The sequence below is a fragment of the Doryrhamphus excisus genome, chromosome 16 (genome assembly GCF_030265055.1).
Source record: "Doryrhamphus excisus isolate RoL2022-K1 chromosome 16, RoL_Dexc_1.0, whole genome shotgun sequence".
In the NCBI taxonomy this organism is placed as follows: domain Eukaryota; kingdom Metazoa; phylum Chordata; class Actinopteri; order Syngnathiformes; family Syngnathidae; genus Doryrhamphus; species Doryrhamphus excisus.
The window spans coordinates 17593847-17614363 of record NC_080481.1 but is presented as its reverse complement, the minus strand read 5'-3'; the positions used below and the strand labels follow the sequence as shown (position 1 = coordinate 17614363).

Below are 20517 nucleotides of genomic sequence, written 5' to 3'. Positions count from 1 at the left end.
AACTACTGGAAAATAGTAAAATAGTCCAAGAAAAATCGTAGTTTTAAATAATGTTATACATAAAAAAACAACTGCAGAAATGAAAAAAGGCTGTTCTTGTATGAGAGTAAAATCAAAATATAAAATATAATATAGAAAAAAAGTCAATATTTGTGAAATTCTATAACATAATGTAACTAATGTATATAATTTCTTAGCATATCTACAAAATATAACAGTGGCAAAGTTATATGCTGCTTAGAACACGTCTATATTTTTATTTAAATATATTATTGAAAACAGAAAAGTTAACCTAAGAAACACAGGAACAGGTCATGTGAATGTAAATTGGCTGACGATAACTTACGTATTCGCATCCGGTCGGATATTTGCATGTTTGACTTGTGTACATAAATAACATTCATTTCTTACGCGGACTTTTCTGCCCCCTTGTGGACGTTTTAGCTAAATGCCTACAAACGAAAGAGAGGGGCGGCGTTCCAAATCGCTCGTTTCCACACTTCAACCAACATTTTGAGCGCATTGAACGCACGGTTCACTGACAAATACGGCAAAATACAGTACCCGGATGCTGCACTCAACACTCCTCCAACAGCAGCGGAGAGTGCTTCCTGTTTTTGTCACGTGACGTACTATTTACCCGACGTCATGACTGCAAGATGTCTGCCATCCGCTACAAAACAACACAGTAAATAGAACCAAAGTAAAGCCGAAACTCCGTGACATTATTGAAGGAAAAAATAGTTTTTTTTAATTTAAATTTTACAAGTGAAAGAGAGGCTCTCCGTCTTAAACAATGAGGTAAACATACAGTAAACAAAAGTAATGCTAACAGCTGCTTTATTTGTGTAATACGCTTTGTATAGTTCATTCGACAATGAGCACATTCAGTAATTTACGACGCTCGGAATAAAAAATACCCACCAATGAGATGTGGGATGCAAGGGTTAAACAATGAGCCCGTTTGAAGAATGATTAACTGGGGGATGCCCTCACAGGTGAAAGTCCCCCGATAGACGACTGGTGAATATCTGGAGCTTGGATCTTAACTGTGAGTAAAAAGAAATAAGTTGTTCCATTCATATATATTTTTTTATAGCTTTTATGTAATGTATGTTTATGTTTTTGTATTAAAAAGGTGAGTATTTTACTCACCCAAGACTCTTAAAGAAGGCGTCTCATCTCTGGAAGTTTCACAAATTGTCTCCAAAAAGAGTACAAGCGCTACTCCTTCATATTGAGAGGAGCCAGATAAGGATGGCTCAGGGATCTGGTCTGGATGCTCCTTCCTACTGGAAGGAGGCCTTGTGGAAGGACTGGGAACGCCTCAGGAGGAGCTGGATGAGGAGCTGCCCCCGCAACCCGATCTCAAGGGCGAATAGAAACCGATTTCCACCCATTGTTGTCCCTATGACTCTCCCATAGGAAGCAGCAATGGACCGCTTCACTGGCTTGACGGCGAGAGAAACCGTGGAGCATCTCGCCACCTTGCTGCGCTGCGCTCCGACCTCTGAGAAGGTGGCTGCTTTCCTGGACGAGCACGACGAGCTGCGACACCTCAGGGAGAACTTTCTGGTGCCCAAGATATCCGATTTACCTCCTTGTCAGTTCATAATATGTCACGTCATTAGCATTTTCTCGCATGTTCGAGTGCGTCATCGTCATGTTGTGACCCACAGCGGATTTGGCGCTGGTGGACGGCAGCCAAGACGGCATCTACCTGGCGGGAAACTCTTTGGGCCTGCAGCCCAAGATGGCCAAGCGATACTTGGAGGAGGAGCTGGACAAGTGGGCCAAAATGTAAAGCACAGCCTCACTCGTGTGTCTGTGTCCCCCCCACCATGATGAGGACTTCACGGACGTGTGTGTTTGTCAGGGGTGTCCACGGCCACACGGACGGGTCGCGACCTTGGGCCTGGGCTGAGAACAACTTGGAGGAGCTCATGGCAAAAGTCGTTGGTAATTTCCTTTTAGAACTTTTTTGAACAACAAAGATATGAAGACCCCCCCACCCCCACCCCAGTCCGTGTGGGGTCGGCCTATAATTCATCGGACTTTAGCATCCTTTGTGGTTTTGTAGAGTCCAAAGTCTAGGGTGGAGACACCTAGCCTTCTGTCGTTAAAGCCTGATCACCTTCTGGTGAGCTTGGATGTGCAGTACATCCTTTTCTCGATACAATACGACTTTTTCTCTTAGTATTTGTATAGTACTATAGTACTTCAATCTTTTGTTTTAATTTTCCAAGTATTTCAACTTTCTTATTGTAAATTTTCCTCTCATAATATTTTGATTTTATTCCCATAATATAACGTTCCCTCAACCTAGAATTCAGAAAATTACCACTTCTTTTGTTTAATTATAACTTATTATAACTTTATTATAACTAAAAAAATATTTCAATTCTATGTTACTAAAATGATATTATTTTTGTCAGAATATTTTAGGTGTATTCTCATAAAATTTGGATTTTTTTGCCCCACTTTTTTTGTTTTGCTTATTTAAAACAATATAATAATATTAAATAATAAATATAATAACAATATAATATATAAAACATATATTTTTGTTTTGTTTTTATTAAAAAATTATTGAATATTTAAACTCTATGCTGCTAAAATGACATTATTTTCACTCAGAGTAGTCTGGATTTATTCTTGTAAAATTGCCATTTTTTCCTGTTTTTTTTTTTAAATACAATTTTGCTGTTTTTTCCACAACTATTTAATTTTTTTTCTCATAAATTTTCTTATCATAAATTTTCTTATAATATTATGACTTGGATGAGTGGTTAGCACACAGGCCTCACAGCTAGGAGACCCGAGTTCGATTCCACATGTTCTCCCCGTGCATGCGTGGGTTTTCTCCTGGTACTCCGGTTTCCTCCCACATTCCAAAAACATGCTAGGTTAATTAGCGACTCCAAATTGTCCATAGGTATGAATGTGAGTGTGAATGGTTGTTTGTCTATATGTGCCCTGTGATTGGCTGGCCACCAGTCCAGGGTGTACCCCGAAACATCGTCCTTTGTGACGTTGCGTTTGTGGTGTCCTTTGTTCCAGGAGCGCTTACGGAAGAGGTGGCGCTGATGAACGGTCTCACCGTCAACTTACACCTTCTGATGGTGTGACCACCGAAAATCAATCGTTTCCCGTCAAAATGCCAACGCTCCTCAGTAACGTTTCTTCGACAGCTTTCATTCTACCAGCCCACGGCGGCGCGACACAAGATACTCCTGGAAGACAAGGCCTTCCCTTCCGATCACGTGAGTGACTCGGGATAGCATGTTAGCATGTTAGCATGTTTTGACACGCTGTCCTCTTTCAGTACGCAGTCGAGTCGCAGATCCGACTGAGAGGATTCAACGTGGCGGACAGCATGTTGCTGCTGACATCTAGACCGGTACGTCCCGCACAATATCGATATTGATATATCAAAACGATATACTTTGCTTCCATACGCTCCCAGGAGGAGGAGACTCTACGGATAGAAGACATCCTGAACGTGATTGAAGCGGAAGGCGACTCCATCGCCGTGGTGATGCTCAGCGGGGTCCAGTACTACACCGGTCAGCTGTTCAACATGGCCGCCATCACGCAGGCTGCTCAGAAAAAGGTGAGTCGAAGGCGAGGTCACGTACTTTTCTCCGCCGCTACCGTTTGACGGGGCTACCTTTGTGGATCAGGGATGCCTGGTGGGCTTTGATCTGGCCCATGCGGCGGGAAACGTCGAGATCCAGCTGCACGACTGGGGGGTGGACTTTGCCTGCTGGTGCTCCTACAAGGTCTGAAACACATGCACACACACACACATATATGAAAACTACATGTGTGTTTTTGTGTGTGTTTGTTTGCTTAGTACTTGAACTCAGGTGCCGGTGGCCTTGCAGGAGCGTTCATACACGAAAAACATCAACACGCCATCAAACCTGCGTGAGTACACACGCACACCGGCACAGTTTTATAACAATAAACTAAAAAAAAAAAAAGTTTCAGTCACATAATGTTGAAACATTAAAGAAGGTTGTTATTTTTAAAGTACTAATGAAAACAACAAAGTGACAAATAATTTTTTTGTAAAATTAGGTTGTTGAAAAAGTGGTAATATTATGGGAATAAAGTCAAAATATAACTGTAATGCAGGCATAATAATGACAAGAACATTTATAAGATGACAGTTTAAATAGTTAGAAAAAAAGCAGTAATTTTACGAAAATAAAGTCAAAATATTCAAATAAAGAGTCGTGTTCTAATAATGTGTTTTATGAGAATAAATTCATATTATGAGGAAAAAAATGTCATTTTAGTAGAAGAAAGTTCAGATTTAGTCATTTTTATGCTTGAAAATGCTTAATTCATGCAAAACATTTGAAAAATTCAAATTAAAAAATTAAATTTACATTAAAAACATAATAATTGGCAATATTCAACCACAAAACAGCCTGATTCTGATTAAATAATAAATAAATATATTTTTTAATATAATTGTGAAACTAATTTGTTGATTTTTGGACTGTTGTTAGTTTTATTATGAAGGTCACGTGTTCCATGTTTACAGGCTGACAGGCTGGTGGGGTCACGACTTGAAGACTCGCTTCCAGATGAACAACGGTACCATTTCATTCACAATGCACAATACTGCCATCTTGTGGCGACACACTCACTGCTTCCGTTTCCCTTCTAATTTTCCGTTTGTAGTCGCTTCCTTGGTTTTCTGCACGTATTTTATGGCTATTACTGTATTATACCGATGCTGTTACAGTTGGATGAATGCAAACAAAAACAAATTTTGTTGTAACGAACAAATTTTCAACGAAACAATATGCTCTAGCTCCGCTTCTGTAAGTCCAACTGAACTAACGAGCCTTAGCTTTTGTCGCCATCTGGTGGACGTTTGCGGTAGCAACAGTTTTTACAGTATTTGTGTTTTAATTTTATTGTTGTATTTTACCCACAGCAAGTTTTTTTTTTTTAATTACGGGTCATTAAGGGTTGTAAAACGAATGAAATAAAAATAACTAAAATTAATAATAAAATAAATAAATAAAAAAAAATGTAATAAAATATAAATAACTCAATAATTATATTTTTAAAAAATACTAAAAAAAACAAAAACAAAAATGTTACACTGTCTGGCAATGCTAAAGGGAAAAAGACGCACTTTGGCAATGTAACTAATTTTCATAAAACTACAGAACATCAAAACATAAAAATAAAACTATAGAACTACAACTGAAATGGCATCATCTACCGGCCTTTGTCGCCATCCTGTGGACGTACGCTGCACCTACAGATGTGTTTTTCATTCATTCATTCATATTTCTACCGCTTATATATATATATATATATATTTTTTTTTTTAATATAAATTATGGTATACTAACCATGGCACGTTTTTCTTCATGGGGCATTATGTAATAAATAAATCCATAAAAATATTAACATTAAAGTTAATAACTAAAAATAATTACATCCAAAAAAAATCATTGGGCTCCTTGACCCTTGTGAGGATAAGTGGTAGAAAACTAATGAATGAATAAATGATCAAAAATAACATGTCAATCAATGCTACAGTGAAAAAGCACATGCGTGCATTACGTTGCGTCATTGTTTTGTGAAGATGACTATGCAACATCTTCGTTTGTGTGCGCAGTGCTGGAGCTCCAGCAAGGCGTGAACGGCTTCAGGCTCTCCAACCAGCCCATTTTGCTAGTGTGCCCCCTGCAGGCCAGCCTGGAGGTACTGCAGTCACTCGCCTACGCCTACACCTACGCCGTGATGCCATTTGTGGTGTTGACTTACCCCGCAGGTGTTCCACATGACCAGCATGCGGGCGCTGCGCAGGAAGTCCGTGCTGCTGACAGGATACTTGGAGTATCTGATATCCCACTACTACTCCGAGGACTCGGCCCAGCCCGGGAAACTCCAAGTGCGCGTCATCACGCCCTCTGACCCCGAGCAAAGGGGGTGTCAGCTGTCGCTGCGTTTCTCCGTACCCATTCGGAGCGTCTTCCAGGAGCTGGAGAAAAGGGGCGTGGCTGTGAGTGGCCTTAAGTCTATCATGTAAACTCATCTGCCGTGTCAGGAACCCATCACATTTTGCTTTGTGTGCCCCCCCCCCCCCCCCGCGTCAGTGTGACATGCGTGAGCCGAGTGTCCTGCGTGTGGCGCCGGTGCCGCTCTACAACTCATACCGGGACGTCCATCGCTTCGTCCAAAGTCTGGGAGCGGCCCTCGCCGCCAGCCGCTCTTGATCCTCCACCGGCCGCTCCGCTTCACCGAGAGAGACAATAAATACTTCATTTTTAAACGTTTCACTCGCTAAGCCCTTTATGAAGACACCAGCACGTTCTAAAAATAGAATTTAACAAGAAAAAACAACAGCAAAAATTTGAAAAATCAGCAGTAATTTTTCAAGAATAAAGTCCAAATATTCTGAGAAAAAATAGTTTGAAAAAAATTGAGAATAAAGTCTAAATATTAAAAGAAAAAAGTAATTTGAGGACCTTATGACTAAGGCACATCAATATAGTTACCGTAGAACTAATGTAGAGTAGTTACTGAGGAACTAAGGCACACGTTTTAGAGTAGTTACTGAAGAACTAATGCAGTCATGTGGACCTAATGATTAAGGCACGGCAATTTAGAATAGTTACAGAAGAACTAATGAGTAGAGTAGTTACTGAGGAACTAAGGCACACCAATTTAGAGTAGTTCCTGGTGACCTAGTGACCAAGGCACTTCAATTTAGAGTGGTTACTGAACAACTTATGAGTAGAGTAGTGACTGAGGGACCAAGGCATATCATTTTAGACTAGTTACTGGGGAACTAACTAAAAAATGACGAGGACCCATTGATTAAGGCACACCAAGTTAGAGTAGTTACTGATGAACTAATGAGTACAGTTACTGAGGAACTAAGGCACACACATTTAGAGTAGTTAACATCGATTTAGAGTAGTTACTGAGGAACTAATGAGTAGAGTGGTTACAGAGGGACTAAGGCACACGCATTTAGAGTAGTTACCAGTGACTCGATGACCAAGGTACATCAATTTAAAGTGGTTACTGAATAACTAGTAGAGTAGAGTAGTTACTGATGGAGCAAGATGGAGCAAGGTACACCAATTCAGAGTAGTTACTGATGAACTAATAAAGAAGTTATGAGGACCTAATGTTTAAGGTACCCCAATTTAGAGTAGTTACTAAGGAACTAATGAGTATAGTTACTGAGGAACTGAGGCACGCAATTTTAGAGTAGTTAACATAACTTTGGAGTACTTCCTGCAGAACCAATGAATAGTTACTGGGGAACTAAGGCACACGCATTTAGAGTAGTTACCGGTGACTCGATGACCAAGGTACATCAATTTAGAGTGGTTACTAAATAACTAATGAGTACAATAGTTACTGAGGGAGTAAGGTACACCAATTTAGAGTAGTTACTGATGAACTAATAAAGAAGTTATGAGGACCTCATCATTAAGGTAAACCAATTTAGAGTAGTTACTAAGGAACTAATGAGTATAGTTACTGAGGAACTAAGGCATGCAATTTTAGAGTAGTTAACATAACTTTGGAGTACTTCCTGCAGAACCAATGAATAGTTACTGGGGAACTAAGGCACACACATTTAGAGTAGTTACCGGTGACTCGATGACCAAGGTACATCAATTTAGAGTGGTTACTAAATAACTAATGAGTACAATAGTTACTGATGAGGACCTAATCATTAAGGTAACCCGATTTAGAGTAGTTACTAAGGAACTAATTAGTAACTGAGGAACTAAGGCACACAATAGTAGTTAACATAACTTTGGAGTAGTTCCTGAAGAGGAACTAAGGCACACACATTTAGAGTAATTACCGGTGACTCGATGACCAAGGCACATCAATTTAGAGTGGTTACTAAATAACTAATGAGTAGAATAGTTACTGAGGGAGTAAGGTACACCAATTTAGAGTAGTTACTGATGAACTAATAAAGAAGTTATGAGGACGTCATCATTAAGGTACCCCAATTTAGAGTAGTTACTAAGGAACTAATGAGTATAGTTACTGAGGAACTAAGGCATGCAATTTTAGAGTAGTTAACATAACTTTGGAGTAGTTCCTGAAGAGGAATTAAGGCACACACATTTAGAGTAGTTACCGGTGACCTGATGACCAAGGTACATCGATTTAGAGTGGTTACTAAATAACTAATGAGTACAATAGTTACTGATGGAGTAAGGCACACAAATTTAGAGTAGTTACTGATGAACTAATAAAGAAGTTATGAGGACGTCATCATTAAGGTACCCCAATTTAGAGTAGTTACTAAGGAACTAATGAGTATAGTTACTGAGTAACTGAGGCACGCAATTTTAGAGTAGTTAACATAACTTTGGAGTAGTTCCTGAAGAAGAACTAAGGCACACACATTTAGAGTAGTTACCGGTGACCTGATGACCAAGGTACATCAATTTAGAGTGGTTACTGAATAACTAATGGGTAGAGTAGTTACTGGGGAACTAAGGCACATGCATTTAGAGTAGTTACTGTTGACCTAATGAGGAACTAATTTGGCACATACATTTAGAGTAGTTACTGAGGACCTTGTAAGGGACTAATGAGGAACTGACGAGTAGTGTAGTAGTAGTGAGGGTTAGGTAATAATAATAATAATAATAATAAAAATAATAATAATAATAATAATAATAATAATAATAATAATAATAATATTAATAATAATAATAATAATAATAATAATAATAATAATAATAATAATAATAATAATAATAATAATAATAATAATAATAATAATAATAATAATAATAATAATACCTGATATTGGACACATTTTGCATCACTTGTGTCTCTAAGGGTAGGTGAGCATCGAACATCCAATACACCTCATAGACTCTCTGATGCACCTTGACAAGACACAAACCGGACCTGACAGTGTGTGTGTGTGTGTGTGTGTGTGTCTATTTGCAGCTCATCTGGGCTCTGTTGGCTGCGGTGAAATGACAAGGTAACACAACTGGAGGGTCAGCTGTGTTCCAGGGAATCAATCTCGGCTGACAGCAGTGTCTTCGGGATACTTGATGGTGACATGCAAACACACACCAAGGAGACTTGGAAAGTATAACACACACACACACACACACACACAAAAGCACAGGAGCTCTTCAGCACACACTCCCATGTTATAGATATTCACTGTCATTCCGTTTAAAGAGTGTTTGCATGTTGCTGCTGCAGGTTCATCCAATGTCCAGCAGAGGGCAGCAAAGCACCAGCATATGTTGCATACATGACCACACTACTGGATAGTTTTTTAAAATTATTATACTATTAATAACATACGTAAACAGTTCTTCAGCAAAACTGGTTTCAGCCTTTTAACTATTTTAATTTTTTCTGGGAATTTATCATATTTTGATGATAAATTCAATATTACACAACACTCATCCTGATATGGTTCACTTTTAAGAGCATGTATGTCGTCTTATGCAATTAGTATTTTTCCATCATTTTAAAAGGTGGCAGATAAGGGGTAGCCAAATTGTGGTTAGGGGCCATTAGCAACCCGCGGCCTTAAAAAATTAACATTAACAGTAAGTTTCACTACAAATATTTACAGGAATAAAGTCCAAATATAAGACAAAAAGTGGTAATTTGATGGAAAAAAGTAAAAATTTGTTCATGAATAACGTTGGAATATGTATGTATGATTGTGGTATTTTAATGCAACTCTATTTTTCTTCACTGTAAAGCGCTATACAAATAAAATGTATTATTATTATTATTAATATCACAAGAAAAATAGTAAATAATAGTAAAGTAAAATAATAATAAAGTAAAAAACAAATAAAGTAGTAATTTTTAGAAAACTATGTTGGGCAAAGGTATTCTATTAAAGTCATAATTTTATAAAATTATTTCATAAAATAAGAAATTTTACAAAAAGAAAGTTGACAAAGTTGGAAATTTTAAAGAAAAAAAAAATCCCAGCAGAAATGAAACAAAACCGCTGTTATTGTACGGGAAAAAAGTCCCAATATGAAGATATAAAAAGTATAAAAAAATATAAAAAGTCAGATTCTAATGAGGGAAAAAAGCAATTTTACAAGAAAAATTTCATTATATTATGAGGACAGAAAAAAAGAAAAGAAAAAAAGCGACCAGAGCGACCAAAAAATAAATAAAAAATCAACCATAATTCAACAATACTATGCTCTAAAACGCCACATTTCTCATAATATTATTGTTGCACATTACTTACAGGCAGGAAGAAGACTATTGTGAGACTAAAAGCATCCGCTATCCTTTGTATCATTGAATTTGTGTAGCTAACTGCGTCATAAGCTCAACCCAATGAACCATTGCGGCCACTAGGCGTCGCCAAACTCAAACCACCACTTTTACTTAAAGGCACAACACGTTCAAATGTGGTCAAAGCGTGAAAAAAAGTGCGACTTATACTCCGGAAAATCTAATCTTCCTCATTCCAAGCGGACTAAAACCCGTGGCGCCCTGAGGTCGACCGAGCGGTGGCGGACACTAACCGTGTTCTCTGCGGCGGCAGATAAAGACGAGGTCAACACCCCCCCACCGAGCGAAAGCAAGAAAGCAATGCTGGCCCAATCAAAAGTTCTATTAACCTGGAGAGCCAGGAGCTAATTGAGCGAGGGGGAAGCGCTACGTCTCCTGCAAAGCGCCTGTGCGGCGCCGTTAGCACGCGGCGGCGTGACACGTCTGACATGTTTGTAATTATGAGGGATAATAAGACGTCGGAGTGGGCAAACAGCTGAGCAGGACACTTGGGCCGCAACACAAAGATTCTTCCGACCTTTGATAACCCACACAGGCGTTACACATCCAGACGTCGGGGGAGGGGGGAGGAGCTTCTGAACGTGCGGAGATGATGGGACCGCCTCTGATGCTCTCTTATCTCCTGCAGCGGGTGAAAGATGTTCTAATCTGTCACCGCAATACTCTTAAACCCTGGTGCGGCGATTGGACCAACTTTTGTTCTTCATAATCCTCCATGCCAGAGAGGGGAGGTCATGTTTGTCAAAAATGTGCTCGCCAACCCCCCCTCGTTACCCCCCCCCATGGCTTAATTTAGAATTTACGCCGCATTTGGAACTTCACGCCAGCCACAGACTCCCAACCCATGAGAACGGCAGCATGAAAACAAAGACGCAGCCCCTTTTTAGCCCCTATTTTTGATGGCTTTTAGCTCAACGGCTAGCGTTACTCAACTTAAAGGCTCTGTTTGTCTTTAGCGTCCAACAAAAAATACAAGCCCACCACAATATTTCGATGGCACGTTGGTAGTATGAGTATTACCCTGGGCTTTTAGCTCAACGGCTAGCGCTACTCGACTTAAAGGCTCTGTTTGTCTTTAGCGCCTAACAAAAAATGCAAGCCCACCACAACATTTCGATGGCACGTTGGTAGTATGAGGTGGTTACCCTGGGATTTTAGCTCAACGGCTAGCGCTGCGCTACTTAAAGGCTCTGTTTGTCTTTAGCACCTAACAAAAAATACAAGCCCACCACAATATTTCGATGGCACGTTGGTAGTATGAGGCGCTTACCCTGGGATTTTAGCTCAACGGCTAGCGCTACTCTACTTAAAGGCTCTGTTTGTCTTTAGCGCGCAACAAAAAATACAAGCCCACCACAATATTTCGATGGCATGTTGGTAGTATGAGTATTACCCTGGGCTTTTAGCTCAACGGCTAGCGCTACTCGACTTAAAGGCTCTGTTTGTCTTTAGCGCCCACAAAAAATACAAGCCCACCACAATATTTCGATGGCACACTGTAGTATGAGGTCGTTACTCACGACTTTTAGCTCAATGGCTAGCGCTACTCTACTTAAAGGCTCTGTTTGTCTTTAGCGCCCAACAAAAAATACAAGCCCACCACAATATTTCGATGGCACGTTGGTAGTATGAGTATTACCCTGGGCTTTTAGCTCAACGGCTAGCGCTACTCTACTTAAAGGCTCTGTTTGTCTTTAGCACCAAACAAAAAATACAAGCCCACCACAATATTTCCATGGCACGTTGGTAGTATGAGGCGGTTATCCTGGGATTTTAGCTCAACGGCTAGCGCTGCGCTACTTCAAGGCTCTGTTTGTCTTTAGCACCTAACAAAAAATACAAGCCCACCAAAATATTTCGATGGCACGTTGGTAGTATGAGGTGGTTACCCACGGCTTTTAGCTCAACGGCTAGCGCTGCTCAACTTAAAGGCTGTGTTTGTCTTTAGCACCCAACAAAAAATACAAGCCCACCACAATATTTTGATGGCACGTTGTTAGTATGCGGTGGTTACCCACGGCTTTTAGCTCAACGGCTAGCGCTGCTTGACTTAAAGGCTCTGTTTGTCTTTAGCGGCAACAAAAAATACAAGCCCACCACAATATTTCCATGGCACGTTGGTAGTATGAGGCGGTGACCCACAGCTTTTAGCTCAACGGCTAGCGCTGCTCGACTTAAAGGCTGTGTTTGTCTTTAGCGCCCGACAAAAAATACAAGCCCACCACAAAATTTCGATGGCACGTTGGTAGTATGAGGTGGTTACCCACGGCTTTTAGCTCAATGGCTAGCGCTGCGCTACTTCAAGGCTATGTTTGTCTTTAGCGCCTAACAAAAAATACAAGCCCACCACAATATTTCGATGGCACGTTGGTAGTATGAGGTGGTTATCCTGGGATTTTAGCTCAACGGCTAGCGCTGCTCTACTTCAAGGCTCTGTTTGTCTTTAGCGCCCAACAAAAAATACAAGCCCACCACAATATTTCGATGGCACGTTGGTAGTATGAGGTGCAACACGTGCAACAATTATGCCGGGCCCTCAAACTTATTATTTCACGTTGACCTTCTCGCCTTGCTTCCCTTGAACGCAACCATCTGTCACGGGGGTGGGGGGGTGGGGGGCTTGCAGCCTCAGCTGAAACGTTGTGTTTTGGTTCCAGCCAGAAGAAATCTAAATATTTGAAGCGATCGGATCCACGTTCTCGTCATTGTTACCTTGCGTCTGTTTACTTTGGACCCGTGCGAGGCGGCAGACCTGCGGCGCCGCAACTCATCTGTGTACATCGTTTAGATGACAGCGTGGTTTACTTTACACAACCCCCGATTTCGTTAGGACGCTAGAAAACACTTTCTGCCGCCCGACGACGCATTCCTGTGTGCACCTCCAGCTGCGGTCGGGATGGATGAGGAGGTGGCAGATGTCTCGCGTCACACCGGTGGTGGAGTTACGCAACGTAGCGTTCAGGGTCCGATTGTTTCCCGGTACAAACTTTAGGTTTTTGTTGTTGTTGTAAAAACGAAACCTTGATTTTTGTGTTTTTTGGTGTCTAATTGGATGGATGGGATGGATGGATGGATGGATGGATAGATAGACTTCCTTTATTGTCATTGCACAATAACACAGCAGTGAAATTGCCAACAAAATGTCGTTGACTGGCTCCCGTATAATATATAATAATAATAATAATATATAATAATAATAATAATAATAATAATAATTACCCAGACTCGTTAATACCTAAACACTTTAGCACTCCCCTCAAATTCATGGAGAACAAAATAACACAGCAGTGAAATTGCCAACGAAATGTCGTTGACTCGCTCACGGAAAATATATAATAATAATAATAACAATAATAATAATAATAATAATAATATTACCCAGGCTCATTAATACCTAAACACTTCAGCACTTCCCTCAAATTCATGGAGAACACAATAACACAGAAGCGAAATTGCCAACTAAATTTTGTTGATTCGCTCCCATATAATAATAATAATAATAATAATAATAATAATAAAAATAAAAAATAAAAAATAAAAAATAAAAAATAAAAAATAAAAAATAAAAAATAAAAAATAAAATAAAAAAAATAATAATAATAATAATTACTCAGGCTCAGTTTAGCACTCCCCTCATATTCATGGAGAACAAACTTCTGTCTTGACATAACCTAATCATAAACACGCAAACTTGAGCTTGAACGCACCGTAACACCGAAACATTTTCACGCTCCCCCCAAATTCATGGAGGACAGAATCAACCTGAAAACGATCACCGCTGGACCTTGACAGCAATTCTTGGTCTTAGACTGAAAACGGCGATAAGAAGTTACCAGAAAGTGTAATCGGCCCGCATGTCAGACGCCTGAAAGAAAGTGTGCCTTGCTTTTTACCAGCCGTAAATATAGAAACATCATACTTCTCATCTGCGCCGCAAATTGCAATTTACAAATTAATCCCCCTTTGGAAAAGTGATCTTTTATCTTATTTTGAAGGGGCGCCATAACGACGCGTTGGTGTTGATGCTGACTGACGGAATAATTCACAGCTCGGGCGACCACCAGCCACCGCCTCTGTGATCTGTCGGCGCAACCACGCCTGGACTTAAAGGTCTATGAAAAGAGGCAATTTCCGATTATCACGCTTGGATCTGTCAGGCAGTTTGGGTGCTCGTTAATCTCCCCGAGTGCTTGGCGTTGATGATGGTGTCCGTATGCGGCTTTAATTTGGCCACTTCACACCGCGGCGAGATGAAGATGTTATGAAGATGCGAGTGCCTGCCTCGGAGACGCTTGTTGTGCGTCACGATATTTTGAAACATTCGTGTCGCGCCATCGTGCCGCTGATGAACCGGTCCTTGGTCCGAGTGCTTCTAGCCTGGGGTCGTGGGGGTCAGCGGTGAGGCGGGATCTAGCTAAAGACTCAAAATGAGCTCCTGCAGCACAAGCTCACAACCTCAATGTGAGATTTTATCACGACTAAACGTTTGCCAAAAGTAACTCTTATGCAAATTATTCATAAAACATAAAATGACTGAAATGCATAGGAGTCATGCTGTTGCTAAATGCTGCCACACAGTGGCCACCGCCAGGTACTGCAGGTCGCCAAGCTTTGGAAGCTTTTCTAATTGCACAGTTTTAGGATTCATAAACCGTTTTATATTAAATATAATATATTAAATATATTTGTGCATTCATAATAATTCATCTGGAGGCATAAACGGCAAAACAAAACGATTATTATTCCCTTATTCAGACATTTTGTCGTGATTGTTTGTAAAATAAAGACCTAAAATAAAGACCTAAATGAATTATAAATGTGGAATAGAAATGTTTAATAATAAATAATTAATAAATAATTATTTATAATAATTTACAATTTTTATATTTATAATTTGACATTTAATTTAATATTTATATGTATTATTTAATAATAATAATATATTATAAATAATAAATATAAATATAAAATAGACAGCTCGAAGACAGCTGGGATAGGCTCCAGCACCCCCGCGCGACCCTCGTGAGGAAAAAGCGGTAGAAAATGAATGAATGAATATTTATAATTTAATATTTAATTTAATATCTATATGTATTATTTAATAATAATAATTTATTATAAATAATAAACATAAATATAAAATAAATAATAATGTACCCCGTCTCTCGCCCGAAGACAGCTGGGATAGGCTCCAGCACCCCACGCGACCCTTGTGAAGAAAAGCGGTAGAAAATGAATGAATGAATGAATTTGATATTTAATTTAATATTTAGAATATTTATTATTTTATAATAATAATACATTATAAATAATAAATATAAAATAAATAATAATGTACCCCGCCTCTCGCCCGAAGACAGCTGGGATAGACTCCAGCACCCCCGCGACCCTCGTGAGGAAAAGCTGTACAAAATGAATGAATGAATTTACAATTTTAATATTTATAATTTGATATTTAATTTAATATTTATTATTTAATAATAATAATTTATTATAAATATAAATATAAAATAAATAATAATGTACCTCGTCTCTCGCCTGAAGACAGCTGGGATAGGCACCAGCACCCCCGCGACCCTCGTGAGGAAAAGCGGTAGAAAATGAATGAAATAATAAATTAATAAATAATATAAAATATAAATATAATAAATATAATATTAGCCTTGTTTTTAGCCCTGAATTAATATATGGATATTGTATTTTAAAGCATCTTTTACTGTGTTTTTACTCAACTCTATTTTATTTGTTTTTTTCTCTACTGTAAAACGTCTTTGAGTACTCTGAAAAGCGCTATACAAATAAAATGTATTAATATTTATTATTATTATAAATAACTAAATTGATGTCTGCATCCGCAGTCAGAAACGTGTGCTGTTTGCATATTTATTTTTTACATAGAACATTTAATATTTGCATTTAAAAGTAAGATTCAATGTAACATTTCTATGTAATATTATGTGAAATATGAATTGAATATATATATTTCATAATCTCTAGTGCCGACAAGCAAGCGGAGAAGGGAGGGGCTCTGGTGGGGCTTTCGCTGTTGTCGCCGTGTGCAAGCGTCCCCGGGGGGCGTGCCTGTGCACTCTGACACCAGCCCCCCCTCCCCCGCGGGACTGGCGTCAGGGAGGAAAGTGCGCTTGTTGCCGCCCAGGGCGTCTGCGAGCGGGATCCAAGCCAGAGTCAGGAGGTCAGCTCCATGTCCTGGAAGCAAACCGCGACCTACTTTCAAAACCAAACAACCTGCCACGGCGCCTTGACGCGTCGCCTCGCTCGCAAAGTCAGAAGGTCCACAAGACGGGAAAACTTCGGGTTGCATAACTTGGGAATGCGATCGTTATCCCGGAATCGCATCCCCAAAAATAATCCCAACGTCCATTTTCCACATGAATACCATTACCGAATCATAAAAGTCAAATTTGTGTGTTTCCTGTGGCATTGGACGCTTTGTGTCTGTAAGTAATGTGTAACTATAATATTGCATATGGGTTAGCAGTCTTGTGTATATTATAAATAATAATTATTATTATTAGTCTTTTTGCCTCACTAATCAGCTTTATATCTCAAACAGTGAGATTTCGCACTTTGTTCGGACATTCTTGAACGCACCACAAAAGTGAAACAGTTGGGCCTCAAGGTGAAAAACAACGTAATGAAACCTCATATTACAAATATACAAAATAAGGTGGCCAGAAGTATTTCAATATTGAAAAAAAGCAAAATCAGAAATGTGGAAATATGGGCTAATAACTATAAAAGCAATCTTCACTCGCTAAATGTACTGCAAAAAAGGCCAGTAAGGATAATTCATAATGCCGCCTACAGAGAACATACTAACAGCTTATTTCTAAAATCACAAATACTTCAACTTGCTGATATTAGCTAAAAATGTCATCCAATACTTCTCTACAAGAGAGGAGAAATATGAAAAAAATATTGAAAATATTATATTGAAAAATTAAAATTAAAATTAAAATTAAAATAAAACACCTTAAATTATATTAGGACATTAGAACAAATGTAACATTTAAAAAAATTAAAATTAAAATTAAAATTAAAATTAAAATTAAACACCTTAAATTATATTAGGACATTAGAACAAATGTAACATTTAAAAAAATTAAAATTAAAATTAAAATTAAAATTAAAATTAAAATTAAATTAAAAAATAAATTATTAAAAATTATTATTAAATTATTATTCTTCCTACTCCTTTTCGACATGCGGTACTGGGAACTGATTATGGGATGCACTCAATCGTAATCTGATGCATGTTCAAATGAAATAAAACCATTCCCATTCCCATTCCCAATATATGACGGTAAGGAGTGTGGATTATGTAGACCAGGTTAAAGGCTGCACCGTGATTCCGATCCATCTATTTTTAGTGATCATGATTGTTACTCAGTGGCGAGTAGCTATACGTTTTATATTTTTAATTTGTTTAGTTATAAAAAGTGTGTATAATTGTGCGTTCCGCGTAGCTTTTGTTGCTAGTAAACAATAGCAATTGAAGCTAGAAGGGTTGAATCTGACGTAAACATGAAGCTAGCAGGACTCTACGATATTTTAGATACCTCGTATCGGATGTTAAAAACCTGAAAAAATTGGTACGCGTCTAGAAAAAGTCGTATCAAAATCGGACACGAGGAAGTACGGAAGATATCCGAGTTTCCCGCTTCATCACGCAGGATGTAAACTTCAAGCGTAAGACGGAAGCATCTCGTCACGCCGACCTCACACACACGCCGAGAGATGTGTGTCCGGCCCGTAGCGCTCGAGATCTGCTTGGCTCAGGATCACCTCGGCTGCCGGTTTCAAGTCTGACTCTTGAGGCGTGCCGGAGATCTTATAGGGTTTGAAGTTGAGAGCGCACGGCACCGGCGAGCACCCGCGTCTCCTTTCACCTCGTGGCGTTTTTGTAAGCGCCGAAAGGAAACGGGGAGAAGTATCAAGCAGAAACAGCGCATCACCGCGAGGCACGGCGGCTGCTTTGGATCAGTACCTCGCCGACCGGCCAATCAAAGACGATGCCGTTCCGAAGCTCCCTCAGACCTGATCTGCTTCTTCTTCTCTCCAGCCTCCGAGCTTTTTTCATGCCGGTGAAAACATGTCAGAATACATGAAAGCAGCCGGTTTGCCCCACCAGCTAAGGCGCAGTGAAGGCTCCATCACGGGTGGAGATGGAGGGAGGACCAGCTAAGAATATCTGTTCGAGTCCCGATCCTCCGTTGTGTTCCGCGACTGTTCCTTTTCGTTTTATTTACAACATTTATTGACGTGGAATTACCTCTAAAGTTCCACATTTATTCATCAAATAAGCCGCCATTTTAGTAAGCATTTTCATGCATGAAATCCAAATATAATACATTCTGAAGATAAAGCACACTAGCACATTTAACCTTCCTTTTGTGCAGGGGTGTCAAACTCAATTTACTTGGGGGGCCACTGGAGCTAGGGTCCGGGTGAGACTGGGTCGCATCAGGTTTAAAAAAAAAAAAAAAAAAAAAAAAAACGACAAAAAACGCATTTATTAAAAATAGAAAAATTAATAAACTTTGCTTTGGTTTTGATTTTCTACAATAAAAGCTCTGATAAAACATTCCACTGTTCTCAAATATCTTAATTTTTATTTTTCTACACAAAATAAGATGAAAAAAAATCAAGAATAAAGAAAATCAATCAATCAGTAATAAATAAATATATATAATAATAATAATAATAATAATAAAACGGCAAATAATAAAAACTTAAGAAACCACATATAGTTGGTGGGTAGACAAATTATTTTTTGACATTACAAAACACGACTATAGTCACATTTATACTTTTTTTTATTTACAACATATTGCGCAACTGCGGGGTCTTGAGACACATGCTAACTCGCAAACTAGAGAGCTAGCGACCTAAACGGTAGCCTTCAAGTTATTTCCTTTAAAACTTAAATAGCCAAAAAAATTACCACTTCCACACGGATAGGGAGGATAACTATTAACAGTTATTTAACCTTTAACATGAACATTAATCAAACGTAATAATTTTTTCTGGGTACATGAAAGTAGTGTCCTGCGGGCCATATTTGGCCCGCGGGCCGCGTGTTTGAGACCCCTGCCGTAGCTGTTTCTTTAGTGATTAATACTAAAATGAGAACATAAATAAAACTAATTGATTTAAGAAATATGTTATGTATAGCTCTCAGTAATAGCCAGGTAACAAAATAATTCAATTTATGAATATGATTCTTTTGAGGTTCATTTTACCGTTTTTTTTTATTATTATTACAATCAATAAAATATACAATAAAAAATTATTACAAAAATATTTAATTTATTTTAAAATAAATTTTTAAAATATATTTTAAAATATTTTATTTTAAAATATTTAATATTTAATTTCACTCTGTGTGTACGCTACAGGCCCCGCCTACACCCGCCGACACAAAAAAAGTGAACGATTGCTGAAACCAATGCACAGAGTGAACCCTCAATAGTGGGCCAAATGAGAGTTAATTATTATTTATTGTGATTAATCGTGTTTTTTTCTTTGGTTTCTTCATCCCGTGAAAACACACCTAGTCGGATGTACACGTCTTTTCGCACCGGAAGTCCGCTTGGGTCGGTTTCAGCTTCGACATCGAGACTTTTGCATGACGGCCACAACGGTCCGCTCGACGATACGGAGAGGAAAACAACAAGGAAAAAAATCAGGAAATGAAGGCACCGCACCGCCCGTTTAAGACCTTATTGCTTTTGAGTGCGTCTTTACTGTTTCCGTATTTTGACTGAAATCTTAATGCAGCGAGGATTAAAAGGATTACAACATAATCTGGAGTAATCCAAAGCGCCACGGACGGAGGAGTGCTTGTAATCACAGCGTAAAAGCTGTCCGGAGGTCTGACAACATTGTCAGTCACATTGAGGATTAAATATTTGTGGCAAAACTTTTATTAATGTGGGGCTGGGGTGGGGTGGCGTGGGGTGGCGTGGGGTGGCGGCAGGGCCAGTTCATGAAGAGACACATAGCGGCGAGCGTCGGCCAGCTTGCTGTCAGGATAAAAAATCTCCAATTTTTTTTATTTTTGACGAGCGCTCAGGAGGTTCATTACACATGTGGATCACGAGGGGGGTTGAGGAAGGAAAATCAATTTTTATTAGCTTTACTGAAGTGCCGTCACGGCGTCCATTAGCTCCTCCGTGA

The 20517-nt window shown here is 39.1% G+C and overlaps 2 protein-coding genes across 6 annotated transcripts in view; one reads left to right on the top strand and one right to left on the bottom strand.

The window, feature by feature from the left end:
• si:ch211-246m6.5 (von Willebrand factor D and EGF domain-containing protein) overlaps nt 1-3795 on the bottom strand; it is a 38287-nt gene extending 34492 nt beyond the window's left edge. Inside the window, exon 1 of the mRNA XM_058051826.1 lies at nt 347-3795. The gene's annotated coding sequence lies outside the window, so the exon portion shown is untranslated. The remainder of the gene's footprint in view (nt 1-346) is intronic.
• Nucleotides 625-20272, top strand: kynu (kynureninase). 5 transcript variants are annotated; one of them, XM_058051836.1, is made up of 15 exons: nt 625-801; nt 999-1051; nt 1139-1603; nt 1680-1800; nt 1877-1959; nt 3061-3122; nt 3192-3263; nt 3326-3400; nt 3467-3613; nt 3684-3782; nt 3857-3930; nt 4556-4608; nt 5651-5736; nt 5807-6037; nt 6132-8945. In XM_058051836.1, exons 3-15 carry the CDS (start codon nt 1435-1437, stop codon nt 6249-6251), a joined length of 1392 nt encoding a protein of 463 aa, XP_057907819.1. In that variant the 5' UTR covers nt 625-801; nt 999-1051; nt 1139-1434; the 3' UTR covers nt 6252-8945. The 5 variants fall into 5 exon arrangements, with proteins under 5 accessions (XP_057907819.1, XP_057907820.1, XP_057907821.1 ...); XM_058051838.1 differs by lacking the exon at nt 6132-8945 and adding an exon at nt 8977-20272 and having other exon boundaries at nt 626-801; nt 1426-1603; XM_058051834.1 differs by having other exon boundaries at nt 626-801; nt 1426-1603.
• The last annotated feature ends 245 nt before the right edge of the window (nt 20273-20517 follow it).

What these genes read in the sequence shown, in the direction of transcription:
- kynu (XM_058051836.1), top strand. Translation starts at nt 1,435, where the DNA reads ATGGACCGCTTCACTGGCTTGACGGCGAGAGAAACCGTGGAGCATCTC. An exon ending in CTGGACAAGTGGGCCAAAAT is followed by an intron (nt 1,801 to 1,876) that starts GTAAAGCACAGC and finishes TGTGTTTGTCAG; the next exon opens with GGGTGTCCACGGCCACACGG. An exon ending in AGGCCTTCCCTTCCGATCAC is followed by an intron (nt 3,264 to 3,325) that starts GTGAGTGACTCG and finishes GTCCTCTTTCAG; the next exon opens with TACGCAGTCGAGTCGCAGAT.